This window comes from Seriola dumerili, unplaced genomic scaffold, assembly GCF_002260705.1.
Source record: "Seriola dumerili isolate Sdu_G_001 unplaced genomic scaffold, Sdu_1.0 BDQW01000149.1, whole genome shotgun sequence".
Taxonomy (NCBI): Eukaryota; Metazoa; Chordata; class Actinopteri; order Carangiformes; family Carangidae; genus Seriola; species Seriola dumerili.
Window position 1 is genome coordinate 9,408,169 of NW_019174404.1, and position 14,887 is coordinate 9,423,055.

The 14,887-nt window shown below is 40.9% G+C and overlaps 1 protein-coding gene across 1 annotated transcript in view; it reads left to right on the plus strand.

Moving 5' to 3' along the window:
* The first annotated feature begins 823 nt into the window (after positions 1 to 823).
* Positions 824 to 14,887, plus strand: part of cnksr1 (connector enhancer of kinase suppressor of Ras 1) — a 29,422-nt gene continuing 15,358 nt past the window's right edge. Inside the window, exons 1-6 of the mRNA XM_022750580.1 lie at positions 824 to 1,039; positions 2,340 to 2,497; positions 5,158 to 5,360; positions 5,803 to 5,887; positions 13,299 to 13,340; positions 13,525 to 13,644. Coding sequence (XP_022606301.1) covers positions 988 to 1,039; positions 2,340 to 2,497; positions 5,158 to 5,360; positions 5,803 to 5,887; positions 13,299 to 13,340; positions 13,525 to 13,644 — 660 coding nt within the window. The 5' untranslated portion in view covers positions 824 to 987. The remainder of the gene's footprint in view (positions 1,040 to 2,339; positions 2,498 to 5,157; positions 5,361 to 5,802; positions 5,888 to 13,298; positions 13,341 to 13,524; positions 13,645 to 14,887) is intronic.

Genomic DNA, 14,887 nt, shown 5'->3' on the forward strand with positions numbered 1-14,887 from the left:
TAATTCCCCAAGAGTTCATACAAAATATGATATAACAATAATAATAATAATATCCCTGTGTTTCCTTCTCAGTCAAAAACTGTATGTTGTAGATATGGATGAATTATTCATGAATGAATTCCTCCAGTGGCATGTAGCTGATATAATTATTGATACCTTAAATAATTCAGCAGGCAGAGATGTTCTGACACTGTAAAAAATATTGGGCATTAATAAAACATTCATAAAGTTAAGATGATGTTTTCTCACGCTGGAGCCCAGAAAGTCAATGCAGTTCAAAGGATAAAATAGGAAACGTTTCCGGAAAATTCCTGGTAGAGCAGCTGAACCAGTAGACTTGGAAAAGAGGATTAGATGTGCAGGTCTGTGCAGGGAGAGCAAGTGTCCCCCCCACCTTTAAGTCTTGTGACAATTCATGAACTGTATGTGTGTAGGGGATCATAATTAAGTGTCAAAATCCAGAGCATCATTTAATGCAATCAAATGTAACCTAAGCACCACCGGGTTAAAGCAGGACCTTTCTGGAACAGTCCCAGAGGTAGCATTATTACAGGGTTATTGTATCGTACAGGTGATGTGTTGTTGTATCCCTCCACATGCTGCGGTGTAACAACCGCAGGCCATGCGCCCTTTTTTTTCAAGCGGATGACGTGATTGCGTATGAAAGTAAAACTATGCGGGAAGTTATGAACCTTAAAGCCGCAGCACCTTTCACACACTATCCATTCCTCCAGGTAAAGGGAGGGGAGGGGGAGGGGGGCGGATGAAGGAGGGAGGGGTCTTTGCTCCCTGGTCAGAGCCTGACAGTTTCGCATTGGCTGACAGCAGGGGGACTGTTAACTTACCTGTACCTGTGGGAAGGAGTGCCACTCGTCATCGTCCGACTCCAAATCAGGATCAACTTTTCCTTCTTCCAGCAGCCCGGAGAAGTAGAAGTCAGCCAGGACGGCTTGAAACTGAACGAACGACTGCAGCAGGACTCCGAGCATGGAGCCTATAACGTGTTGGAGCGAGGAGAGAGTCGGCGAGTGGCTCCAAGGTGAGGAACATATCTCGCTAGTATTTTTTTGTCTTCGTCACGCCTTGATCGCCTCACAGGTACTTTGGCTCGGACGCTAAAGTCAGAAATAGAAGCGCCACACAAATCCTCTTGGAAGTGAAAGGTGGAGGTGGAATGAGGAAGTGGCCTGAGCTGGGAGAGAAGCCGCAACAGTCTTGTCCTGATCAGTGTCAACAACTGAGGTAGCAGGTACCAGAAACAGTGTTTACATGGCTGACTGCTCTCTACTTTGAGGACGTGTTGCGTTCACTGGCATGATTGATTTATGTCTTCTTTCGCCCAAAGGCTCGTTTACAGAGAGAATACTGCTCATTATACAGTACAAGTACATGGATCAATACTCTCTTATGCTGTTACATAACTGTATTACAATATCGGCCCACAGTGAAGGTGAGTTAGTGTTGGAAAGTAACAGTAAAGTACATTTACTCAAGTATTGTAAATGCTAAAATGCAATTTCAGGTACTTGTACTTTATTTTATTATTTCAGTTTTACTTTACACTTCAGAGGGCAATCGTGTACTTTTCATACAATGCGTTTATTCAACAGCAGCCATCCAATTACTGCTTACTTTGCAGATTAAGATTTTAAGTGCAGAACCAATGATCAGTGTAAAGTGTGAGGCCTTGTTGCCAAACAGTATATGAAATATAATTTCACAATGAACAACATTAAAGCACCGCTTACGTATTAATATATAAATTATAATGGTCCAATGCTGTAATAATATAAGACTGACAGGGTCATTCTGCATTAAGCGCTTTTACTTTTGATACCTTAAGTATTGTTTGTATCTTGTCAATACTTAATGATCTTGGATGCAGGATTACTACTGTACAAAGGAAATCATTCACAGTGTAGTATTGCTATTTTTTACTGACGTGAATCATTTGAATACTACTCTCACCGCTGGTTATTACATGTAAAAACACATTTAAGTGAGCCACTTTGTGATTTCATTATGAAGTGGTTATAGTTGCCAAGTCATTACTTCAAAAACTTGCAAAGTGAGAAGACGTGATATTGATATTATATCATCATCATATAGTTTATGACCTATTTAGCAAATTAATTATATTAATGTCTTGTGTTTCACAGACACATTTCATGCAGCAGAGCAGAAGTCTTTTCTCAGCAGCTCCATTGATCCTCTGTCTCTATTACTCCATGCTCACTCTGCATGTCTCTGCCTGCACATGCATGTGTTTTTCTGACTATGTGACTTGTGCGTTGCATGTGGTTGAAGTGTTTGTGTGTTTGTGTGTGTCCTGTGGCCAGGTCTGGATGCCCCCCTGCATCAGTACTCTGTCTCGGAGTGGCATTTGTCAGGCCTGGATCTGCTCCAGTTGACCTCGCAGGACCTGGAAAAGCTGGGAGTCCATAAGATCGGACACCAGGAGCTCATACTGGAGGCCGTGGAGAAACTCTGCTCTCTGGTGAGCGAGGAAGCAGAATCATGCGTGTTTGTGTTCACTACGTGTCCATAGCAGTGCTCTGTGTATCCAAGGCTGCTTTGCCGTGTGTGCGCTCCGGAGGCAGTGTGCGAGGAGGAGAGGTGTGCTCTGGATGTTTACTGAGCAGTCATCTTCTTGTCTTGTTGTGTTGTTGTGTATGGTCTGATACTGGAGAACCAAGATTTTTTTTTTCCCACCATCACACTTCTCATACATCCAGCTCTTGTTTGCATAGCAGAACCAGCAGCTGTTGGACAAATCCAGCCAGAATACACAGCAGCTGCTCTTATTGCCATACAAGTCCTGGCGCACTGAAATACCCAGAGCCTTAACAACATGCACCAAGTTTGACTTCACTGCTTCCCTTTGCCCTCCACTTTTATATTGAAATTCCCCCTAGTCAAGCATATCATAGTAAAATAGTTACTTTATTTTTCCCAGCCAACATCAAAGGACTAGTCATGCTTTAACTGCAACCAAAGCAGTTAGAATACCAAAGCTTGCGCCTAATACTTTACATGCAAATTTCTGCGAAAGTTTGCAGTCAGCTAAAAAAAACACTTCCGCCCCTCCTTTGATTCTCTGTCCTGTTTTTTTTTTCCTGCTGCCTAATTAATTTTCCTCCCTGTCCAATTTTGAGAGGGAGCTTTAGGACACTTAAATAGTCATGTTGGTGTGTGTGTGTGTGTGTGTGTATGTGTGTGTGTGTGTGTGGGTGTTTGTGTGTTTCCAGAGTGGCCTTTGTTTCATTGGACAGACTAATTGAGCAGGACAGTACCAGGCAAGGTTCCAGCTCTGATGGCGTAACAGCCTGTGAACATCAGACTAAAGCTCAGGCTGCTTAAACTGCCCGTTGTCGAATTATTGAAATAACTGTAGTACTGATTGAAATAGTCATTACAGCATCAACAGTTTAACCCCAAAGTCTGATTGAATGAGTGTGAATAAGGTTTTCCTGCAGGAAAAGCCTCACAGAAGTGGGTTTGTTTGAAATTGTTTTAACACAAGACTAGATTGAAACCCATACACAAACTCACAGTTTAAAATTTTACCTTAATAACAATGTGTTATGTGTGTGTATGTGTGTGTGTGTGTGTGTGTGTGTGTGTGGGTGTGTGTGTGTGTGTGTGTCCTCTTCACTCCTTCTCCTCCCTCTCTGCCTTGATGCTCCGTGAAGTGCTAACACTGCTCTCATTCATAAAAAAAACAACCATCAGACGCTCACATGAAACAGACCAAACACATTCAAGTGCACAGTTACATAATTAACGACTCCAGCGTTGAAAAGGGCTGCATGTTGATGGCGGATTGTTCCGGCCGGTTGAAGTGTAACAACAAAGCGCGGTCGGTCCAGACCTCTTGACCACTGATGAGTGGTGTCACAACAATAACCTGCTCCTTCTTCAGCGGCCGTGAGGAGTGACGTCTCTCACACACGGCCCGGCAGGAAACGGGGATGACAGGCGTATGAACTGAGACGCGAGAGGCTCTGTCTTGTTAAAGGGTCTTTAAAGTTTCAGTTTTATTTAATCCTTTGCCACAGTTTGTACTGTTAGCTGCGAGAGCATCCAGTTTGTGGTGCCTTTGATTTGTGTTATGTAATATAAAGTACAGTCTTCCCTCATTGATAGAAATATTAGAATCACCTCTCATTATAACACAATATGATTCAGCAGCACCACAAACAATACAAACACAAACTGAACATTATAACCTTCATGAAGGGTTTACTATAAGACTGAATACATTAGCTTTAGCCAGATGTACCTAATAAACTGACGACTGAGTCTAGATCAGGAGAAGAAAAGTGCTTCTTCAGTTCTTCAAAATTAGTTTTGTCAATGAGTTTTTAATGTTGTTAGATATTGAGCTAAAAGTCAGTATTATGATCACATGATAGGGGTGACTGGATCAGCTAAAAACACATTACTGTGTGTTTTCTCCTCAATATCGATAGATTTTACAGAAACCACTATACCACTACATATACCAGTATCATGATATAAAATTACATATATTATGATAGAGAACTTTATCAAATAGTAATAATAAAAATCTTATAGAGCACTTTTTAAAATCCAGCTTTACAAAGGCAGCAATGAAACATAAAATCAATAGATTTCAAAGAGAAGAAAAACGGATTAAACAATTGAAACAACAGCAGAAATTTCAAGCCATCGTGTATTTCAACACATTGTTTCTTTCAAAAAGGAGTAGATTTGTCTCAGTAGAGGAAATGACACTAATTTCTCCACTAACAGTAAAGCGGAATGCTATACATCAATGCAAAATAACGGCGAACATGGCGTTCACTCAGCTCTCACTCTGTTGAGGTATACAGCCGCTCTCTGGCTCTCTTTGCAACAGTCAGTATCGTGATTGTGTTCTCCACCCTCTAGCAAAACACACAGTTATGCTGAAATGAAATTCTGCAAAGTGTTTTCAGTGGTTTGGGTTTTGTTTTTGTTTTGTTTTTTTGTTCAAAAGTGGACAGAAGAGAGGTGATGGGAAAATGAAGGGTATTAGGAAGAGGGCAAGAAATGCATTGAACATCACAGAATGATTGCATAGAACAATGTGAGAGCGTTTCAGGAGTGAGATAGTCCTCTGACCAAGCTGCAATGTGTGTGCGTACTCTCCAGACATATGGCATGGGCGGGGAGACCCTGCGTGGTCTGACAGAGAAGCTGCGTGCTCTTGCCCACACCCTGCAGATGGGCATCCAGGGCCGCTGGCGCCTCAACCGCTCCGAAGGACAGAGCGCCACCAAGCTGCCTGCTCGGGTTCTGCAGGTTGTGGTGGAGCTCATCACCTCTGCCAAAGGCCTCTTCTCTCTGCTCAACAGGTTTGTAAAGAGGGAGTTATCTAACTGTTATATATACACTACTTCAAATCCAATTTTATTCCACAGTTATTTTCTACTCAGAGATGTTCTCTGCTGTGTTTTTTAAAAATAGTGTCTGGCTGTAGATTTTGTTGCCGTAGGTTTTATGTAGAAAAGGGTGGCTGTGGGCTGAAGTCAATTTGGAGGTGTAGCCTTTGCTGTACATGGGGAATTGTTTGGTGTACGCACTGACTTTCTGTTTACACATCCCTTGTTAAGAAAGCTGTTACCTGCTCCGTTTGCTTCCTTTCATTTTTCTCTTTGTGAGACTTTCTTGGATCCATAATTGACTTTGTTCATTTGAATTGCCTGCGTGAAAATGAAATCATTGTGCTCGTACTCACAGTTAAATCCTTCTAGTCTCTCTCCAGACTTGTTTCAAATATAATCCCTGTCTTTCTAGGCATCAGTTTTTGCAGCTCAGTGGATGCACCTCCACCAAGAACATATTCGACTACTGCAGAGAGCTGGGAGAAATTGTCCAGAAGGTTCGTCCATTTATGGTTTTAAGAAATTAAGAAAATAAAACTCTTGTACGTCTGTCCATCTGGTATTCTCATCTTCATCAAATGCAGGAAATAAAAAAAATAAATAAAAAACAGAATGGCTATGTGCCAGTTTAGTACATTTTACTGCATCAACTAATGATCATGAAAGCATAAGGTGTTTATCTTAAGAGGAACCATGTTTCTAGTGGTATTTTCATGCATGCTAAATTTCCAAAGAGGAACTACAACCTGTCAGTGACCAGCTATTTCTTTTTAAATCAGGCCCCTAAAACGCACAACACGAAAAAACAGATTCACACATTCCTAGTTCTTGAGAGTAGCCTGAGTAATGCATTCTTTATCTTTACATTCCTGGCATATTTGAAGGCGGCTGTACCTTGAGGAAGCTTGACGGGGACTGCCAAAGAGGAGAGCTGGATTCTGTTTGTGTTTACAGCTCCGTGATACTGTGAAATGTTTGAAAGGAAAAAGGGAGGAGAAGGAATATTCATAACTAAGATGAATGTAAAGTGGGTCAGAAGTTTTCACAGGTAGAAGGGGAGACAGGCCTGGATATGTTGTAGTGCCCAGGGGGAGTGAGGGAGGAAGGGAGGGAGGGAGGTCGGGGGGAGGGAAGGAGGGAGGGAAGTTGCAAAGCGAGAAGCAAAGGGGACGGCAGGGAAAGAAGGAGGAGACTGAGAGAGCACTGCAACTGTTAAATGACTTTTGACTCCTGGGGGAGTTTGTGTTGGTGAACGCTCAGCAGAGAGCAACAGGCTGAGAGAGAGAGAGAGAGAGAGAGAGAGAGAGAGAGAGAGAGAGAGAGAGAGAAAGACCAGTAACTCTGAGACCACACTGTAGTGACATGAGAGATAAAGATGAGACGATGGAAGTGAAGAGGACAAACAGAAGATGGAGCTGCAGAGATAGCAAGAGTAATTAGAGAGAGGCAGTAAGAGGTGCAGGGAACCTGTGGGGGGGGGGGCTCAGTATTTAGAGGACTTTATTTATAGCGCTTCTATAGCCAGCTCTGGACACCTGCCCGGCACGACAGGTACAGTTCTCACCTCTTTGACTGGATAATTCTCCACAAGGTGATGCTGCATTTGCTTTTGCCCTCCCACTTTGCTCGACTGCTTAAAAAAGCTGAGGCCGACACTCTTATATAAAACAGCGAGTGTATTTTCTGCCTGTTATTCAAAGTTGAGAATCATTCAGTGTGGGTTTTTCTTTTTTTTGTTGTTTTCTCTAAACAGTTGATAAAAATGTTAGAGATCATTCAAACTTTATTTGAGATATCTGGTGCTAGCCACATGAGGACAGACCTAACCAGATTTGTCAGTTTCACATGTTTAACCATTCACAGGGGTTAACAACAAGCCTACGGGACTTTCATGTGAGAACTGAGAGTCACGGCTTCTGTGCTGGTGTATAGTAACAGTCACATTATTCTAATAGACTTGGAGGACCAGAGGGGAAGGAAGGAAGTGTGGATTTCAGAGAGTGATTTAGCTTGTTGACTCTGATCGGATGTTTTTTGCGCTACTACGAGGTGAATCAGATTTAGGTCTGTCCACTGTTGTTCTCATTCATTGTCTGCTCCATACGTATGGAGGCAGAGCACTTACTGAATGATTATCAAGTTAAGACCTTCGCTGTTTTTCATGGTTGGTCCCTCTCAGAGGTTGATCATCGTTTAGTAATGACTTGCCATTGTTTGCTCAATTCCTGTTTTTGAACTTTGTGCCCGCTTGTTTGTTTGTGCATGCAGGTGCTTAAGAGGTAAGAATCATTCTCCATATTGAAGTAGTTTTATACCAAGAGCATTTTGTCCAGTGAATTCAGGGTCATGTATGTTAGTTTTTGAAGGGCACACAGTCATTAAACTAAAAGTGGTTGGATGGCTCAGTTTTCTGGACTTCCCCCTCTTCTCAAACCCCCCCCTCTGAATGAGTGTCTCAGGTTTAAATTACCACATAGTAATTATAATTGTGCATGACTGCTATGGTAAATGCAAACGCTGCTGATGTGAGTGCCATGGTATAGGGACACACACAAGCTTCTGTAATGCAGCTCAGCTGTACAGTACATGCTGCGTTGTGGTTGTGAACTGCCTGTGTGTGTGTGTGTGTGTGTGTGTGTGTGTGTGAGAAACAAAGTGTTCTTCGGTACAGCCTGCAGGTTGATAATACTGTGATGACAGTTAGACAGTTGAAGTCTGCCTGAGGACTTTGTCGGATAAACAGCTGCTCAAATTGACCTTTTAGCTCATCTGCCCAGTTTTTCCCTCTTAATAACTCACCAGCACCTGCAGTAACAACAACAGGTAATATGCAGGTTTTGTAGATTTTAATCTACCCTATCCATTACCAATGTTGTTTTTTGTGAATGGAATTACACACTAGAGCCATCATGGCTAGTTTAAATTAGCCCCTGGCTAATTGAGGCCGGGGTCACCCTCGCCCCGTGACGTTTGACGTGCCACAGCTTCATCATGATGTCTTTTTCTGGAGAACTGCATCCACACGATCCACACCACATCCTTCACACCGAAGAAAGGGCTCTTGTTTCCTCTTTGGCTGTGTGCGTGTGTTTGAGTGTTTGTGTGTTTCCTCTCACACACTGCGGGGCAGTCGAAGTCAGCAGTCAGCTGGTGTTGTTGGGGTCCCACACTGGAGTTGCCAGGTCTGAGTTTCACAGTAGGACACTCTCAGCTGAGCAGCAAGCAGTCAGCAAAGTTCAGGAGAGAGAGAGAGAGACAGAGAGACAGAGGCAAAGAGAGGGCTGAGCTTGGATTTGACAGCAAAATGAATCGGGGGATGTTACATTAAGGTATGTGAGTTTAAAATGATCTTCAAAGAAACAGAAAACAACAGCTTTTCTGTTGCAACATGTAACCTATGAAACAAGAATCTCCAGGTGAAAATGTAACTCTAGGAGATTTTAATGTTTAACTTCCATTTTTAGAACGGCATGAGTCTATGAGTGCTTTTTTGTTTAAAGAGCAACATTTTGGTTATGTAACATTTTTGGTTGACATTGAAGATATAATCTAATCTAATCTATATAATAGACAATACATAATCAACATATTCACTGATTTTGAGCTGCTATTGGATGACTTATTAAAAGTGCGGGATGGAGAAAATAATGAGAGGCTCAAGTACAGACACGACAGACTGAAAAAAAAAGTGAAAAGGCGTCACCCATGTGAGCTGTCAGAGGTGACTGACTGTAAATGTTATTATTTATGGGGCTAAAAAAGAGCATTAGAGAAATGCAAGGCTGAGAGGAGTTTATAAAAGGCAAGAAAGACAACAAGGTAATGAAAAGGAGTGATGAGGAAATGCGGAGCAGGTGTAAAAGAGATCTAACATAGTTACAATATGTTTCCCAGTCTTTTTATAGCTGTGACCTGGTGGCAAATAGAAAATATCTACTGGTGAAGTCCAAGTATACAAACAAACTAGCAGACATGACGAGGCTTGGCTAGACAGGGCTTTTGTTCTGCAAGGCTTTGATATCTTTTATGTGTGTTGAGCTGCAGACACCAACAAGAAAAGAACTAAATCTGTTCAATTGTGCCTATAATCAGCAGTCAGTGTTTGAACATGCATGTACATGCATGTGTGTCATTGCATCTTTCTGTGTTAGTTTCAGCCTTTGTGTGTATGTGTGTCCATGCATGGTTGTGTACATTCTTGTTGTCTGCTTTTTTTTTTTTTTTTTTTCAGAATGCTACACCCACATAATAGCTCATCTTTGTTTCCTAGACAACTACAGATAGAACTGCTTTCAGGCACAGACCACTGCTGTAAAGTTAGCTCACCGCCTGATCAAGCCACACACCATTATTCACATCACGACATGACAAGACAAGACACAACACAACAGGACACAACCCAACGCGACACGACACAACACGACACAGCACAGCACAGCACAGCACAGCACAGCACAGCACAGCACAGCACAGCACAACACAAGAGCTTTCTTTTAATCAAGTAAGGCGGATGCATTACTTTACAGAGCGGCAAATTGCAATGAAATTAATAATACTTTTCATCTTTTATGACTTTTAAACTGCAGGTCCCTGTTATGATTCACATGAACTGAATTTCTATTAAGGTAACTTAATAGAACTTTTCAGTACGATTGTGGCTAACCTGTAACTACCATAGTTACAGTGAAGTGGAATAAAAGGTGTCGATCAGTTGTGTAATCTTCCTTGGTGTTGATATTGATGTTGACATCTGTTTGGGTCACTAAAAGTCCGCCTCTACATTTTTTTTTTTTTGAATGTTCCATCTCTGTGACCTTGGACCCCTTGTTCTGGTTCAGTTTAGATGGACAACTGAAAGTAGTTCATCTCTACAGAAACTGCACTGTTACATGAGACAGTTTATGAATCTTCTGTTACAAAACCTGAGGGGATCCTGTGAAAACAGTAGCAGTTGTTTTCAAGCGAGGTATTTCAATTAATATCTTATTGAGAGCTAAATCATGAAAGTGGAGCGTGAACATGCTGGAGGCTGTTGGAAACTAAACATGTCCCACAGCTCCTCTCCTCTTGTCTCCTTTCCTCTCCCCTTGTCTCCCCTCCTTTTGCCTCCTCTCCTCTTGTCTCCTCTCCTCCTCATGGTTCTCTGCCTCAGCAATAACATCTGCAAAGGCATCATATGCTTTATAAATATCACATGCTTCATTTGTGCATGTGTCTATGTGTGTAGTGTATTTTTTTGTTTAATATTTTTCTACTATTTATATTTTGATTATATTATTTTATTTATATTTGTTAGATAACCCATTTAATTAACCTCAGAAAGTGATGAGAGCATACATTTCTGTTTGTAAGCAAACAGACACAATGTCTTTGTGTCTACATGTCATTCTCACAGTGAAAGTAGTGAGAAGTGTTGGTTTGTGCTCTCAGTTTTCCCACCACGCCCTCCTGACATTACATCAGTTTCAGGGCAGAAGTGTACCTGGAGCCCACCTTGCACACAGGAAGGTGTCATTTCCTGTTCTGGCAGAGTTAGAAAAGAAATGCAGAACAGGTTTTGGTGTTGTGGGAAGCCTCCTGTGACATGACTCTAAACCCAACACAAAACATTGTGCACAAAACATGTTGATTTTTTTTATATATTATATATTATATTTATATATATCGCATGCCTAATAAGCAATGGTGAGAGGCTGGAAATAAATAGGTGTTACTAGAGAAGCAAAGGCAGAAGTGACAGTGTATGGTAGGAGATGGCAACAAGTTTAAACCTCAGCTACTTTTAGCACAACTGCCACTTACAATGTGGATCTGGCCAAGTCATAACAGAGTGTCTGTCCAGGGTTGTAACTCTTTTTAAAGTGTAATAGTGAATCCCACTGTATTTACCTGACCCTGGTATTTTAGCCTGGATTTGCAGCAGTTAAACAACATTAATTTTCTCATCCCAGATGAATCAGGTTTATCACAACATTTCCTTTGTCAGTCATTACGAATTATACTAAATGTTCTTAGCCACACTAGCACCATGGCTTTAGGGTTGGCAAAGTCATGTCAGTCACTGTCAGTCACTGTTAGTTGGTCCATACGTGGATATCTCAGCAACTGTTGAATGAAATTACAATGAAATTTTCTACAGACATTCATGGTCCTGATAGGATGAATCCCACTAACTTTAATGATCTTCTGACTTTTCCTGCAAGTTTGCGCGCATACAGCTGTGAGTTAGATGTGTCAAACCTCTTGGATGGGTTGGTAAATTTGGCACAGCCATTCATGTTCCCCTCAGGATGAAATGTAATAACTTTGGTGAAAATATTAATTTGTCTGATACTTTGGTTTATGGCCAAATGCCTGCAAAACTAATTACATTCCAATCAGCATCATCTACTTGGTGATCAGTGATGAGCAAATAGTCAAAAGATAATCATATCGCTTAAGCATCAGCATTTTAACAATGTCATTGTGGCCATGCTGGTATGCTAACATAAGCATTTAGCTCAAAGCATCACTGTGCCCATACAGTCCCACAGAGCTTCTGGCATGGTTATAAATTCTAGTCTAGTTGTTTCTCTCTCTTTCAACTCTTTCTTGTTATTGCCTTAATTTTGTACTGGTATTAACATGTGGAACAAATTTCGCTAAGAGGCTAAAATTAATCCTAAATTTATTTTCAGATGCATTTCCTCAGGACTTTTTTGCACTAAATATGTTTTGGTTAGCAGCAGGCTCTCAGAGGCTTCTGCTGTTGCACCCGGCTCTCTCTCATATTGAATCAGGGTTTTTTTTTTATATAACTGAATCTGTGTATGTCTTTTAAAGTCAATCTTCTTGTTGAGGTTCTGTTTTAAATATCTATCCGTAATTAAATGTCTTTTTTTCTGTTTATGAATGAAGCCTAAGCAGCTAGCTTGCTAAGTAGCTACTAGCATGCAGCCAGTGTGCCATGACGAGGTCAATTTACTCAAGTAGGGATCAAGATAAAGGTCCAGACATCAAGTGTTTATACACAACATCTTGCAGTGCTTCTCTCAGGTATCCATCCTCAAACAAATACCAGAGGGTAATATAGCAACACACACACAAAACAAACACAAGCAAACCAGTTAAACTGACCAGGAAACACGACAGAAACCTCCCCTAGTTCCTAGTCGTACCCTTCCCTCCAGCCTTGTGTCACAGCCTTTAATTAGCCCAGAAATCCAACCGTGTTCACGGTTGATCCCTTATTACATTTCACAGGGATTAGTTTCCCCTTACAAGCCATTATGTAACTCAGACATCATCAGGCATTGCAAATTAGCTTATAGGCAGTAATGGTACGTGGCACTAGTCTATTCAATAACTATTCAGTGCTGCGTAAACATCTACCCTCCTCTCTTTTAACCACTCATCATCCTCCTTTATTCAAAGCCTCCCCCTCATCTGTCCAGCTCCCAGGCCAGCTCTGGTGCCTCATAGTAATGCCTGTAGGAGCATTATCTACACCTTCCTCCCGGAAACCAGAGATTAAGCACTTCAGTTCCACTGTACTGATTCTAATAACTGTGACACTGACCACTGACTTCCTGCATGGGTGTGCATGTGCTAGGTGCACACTTGCATACACTTCCTGTGCATAAAGTGTGTGCGCATGTGTGTGGGATTAGTGTGAATCCTTGGATTAGGTGGACTTTACACACCATTAGAGGTGCCTCTCCCCTTCCATACTGAAACTGCAACGATGCCCCTCTTGCCTCCGGACACCTATGGCCTTTCACTTCCTGACTCATGCTGTGAGGAGGAAATAGGACATGAGTTTTGAGTCAGATTGTCCCATTTCCACAAATCAATATCAGCATCACATATTACTACCATTCTGCTTAGTGAAACTGGAACTCATGTCATGTTGTTTGACTCATCCAACAGGATACCACTGTCTATGACAAGGAAAAGGACATCATCTCTGTAGTAAGTCCATTGTCTATTTTACTTTATCTATTAGTAATTTAAAATATCATTTAGGTTTTTCCTTTTACTTTGTGAAGGATTGAATGAGATATTCTTTCAAGTACATCAAACAGATTTACAATGACCGAATAAATTGTAGTCCAAACCGACCTCTCATCAGAGTAAATTGTGTTACAATCACCAGTGCCGTCAGTTGGTGGCGGTGTGCGACGAGATCCTGAACTCCAGCCCTGAAGCACTTCTTACCCACACTGCCCAGCTTGAGAGTGTTGACTTAGTCCCTGTGTCACCTGGTGATCAGCTGGTAAGTTCTTGCCCTTTCTACCTCTGATGTAGAGCCAATGAAAAGTTTTTTTTATCTCTAGTTACTATATTATGTCCCAACACTTTTACTGTACAGTATAATTTAGCATATACAGTAACTGTAACACATATGGAAGATGCAGCATGTATGTATCCTTAACTTTCTGATGTTTAAATTATACAGTATTACATGGGGTCTGTCTGGGGGGGTCCCAATGATCCTTTTGATAATGTATAAGATGTTTATATATATATATATATACATATATAAAACAAGCAATATAAAGACCATCTTAGACTTTGGAACATTTTGATGGACGTTTTCTACTATTGTCTGATATTTTATAGATTAAAAAATTGATTAATCAAGAAAAGAATAAATATAATTGATTAAACAATAATGAAAAATAATTGCTGGTTGCAGCCCTGTGATCATTGTTTTCTGCCTCACTATTATCATCTCATACTAGAATTATTTTTCTCATACTATGTTGATTTTTTTCATACAATTTTGAAAGCTGTGCTATTCAAGCGAGGAATACTTTTGATTTTAAAAATAACAATGACCTTAGTGTATTTGTCTGGCACAATATTTCAATGTAAATAAAAACATTACATTTTAAATTCAGTATTTATTCACTCCATCAACTCTCTTAAACCATTTTAAGGTCTTTTTCAAGAGCTCTGCCTCTTCTTTTTGCAACATCTGTTCGTCTGTTCATCTCATCTGTGCAGCATTTTACCATCTCGTTAGTATCATTTTTAAAATCCTCTCCCCATTCTATCACTTCACCAGAATCTTAACAATCAACTCTTACTCTGTCTTTCTTATTCTCTCCCTCTCCTTTGTCATTTTCAGTTTTCATTTTTTACCTTCATCATTGCCTGGAGGTTTCCATCATCACTCGGTTCCACTCGTCTCTTCTTTCATCTAACTCAAGGTTCTCACTGTACCAGCTTCTATTCCTTTTACTTTCTCAAAAACACTCTCTCTCATGGAGTTCTTCATTAACTATTTTTATTCCTGCCTCGTCTTTTCTCTTAATGACTTATCCTTCAGTTGGCACATTGAGTACAGTTGTAGCTCTCTTCTCACATCATCTAGTATCCTTTTAGGTTTCATTACTAAAGAGCCTTTCTGATCAGTGCATTTTTCCAATTTCCTTCCCTTCATGTACTCAGCCCATTAGGTAAAAATCTCTCTTGTTAGATGATAATAGCAGTCTCAGCTCCTCATGCTCGCT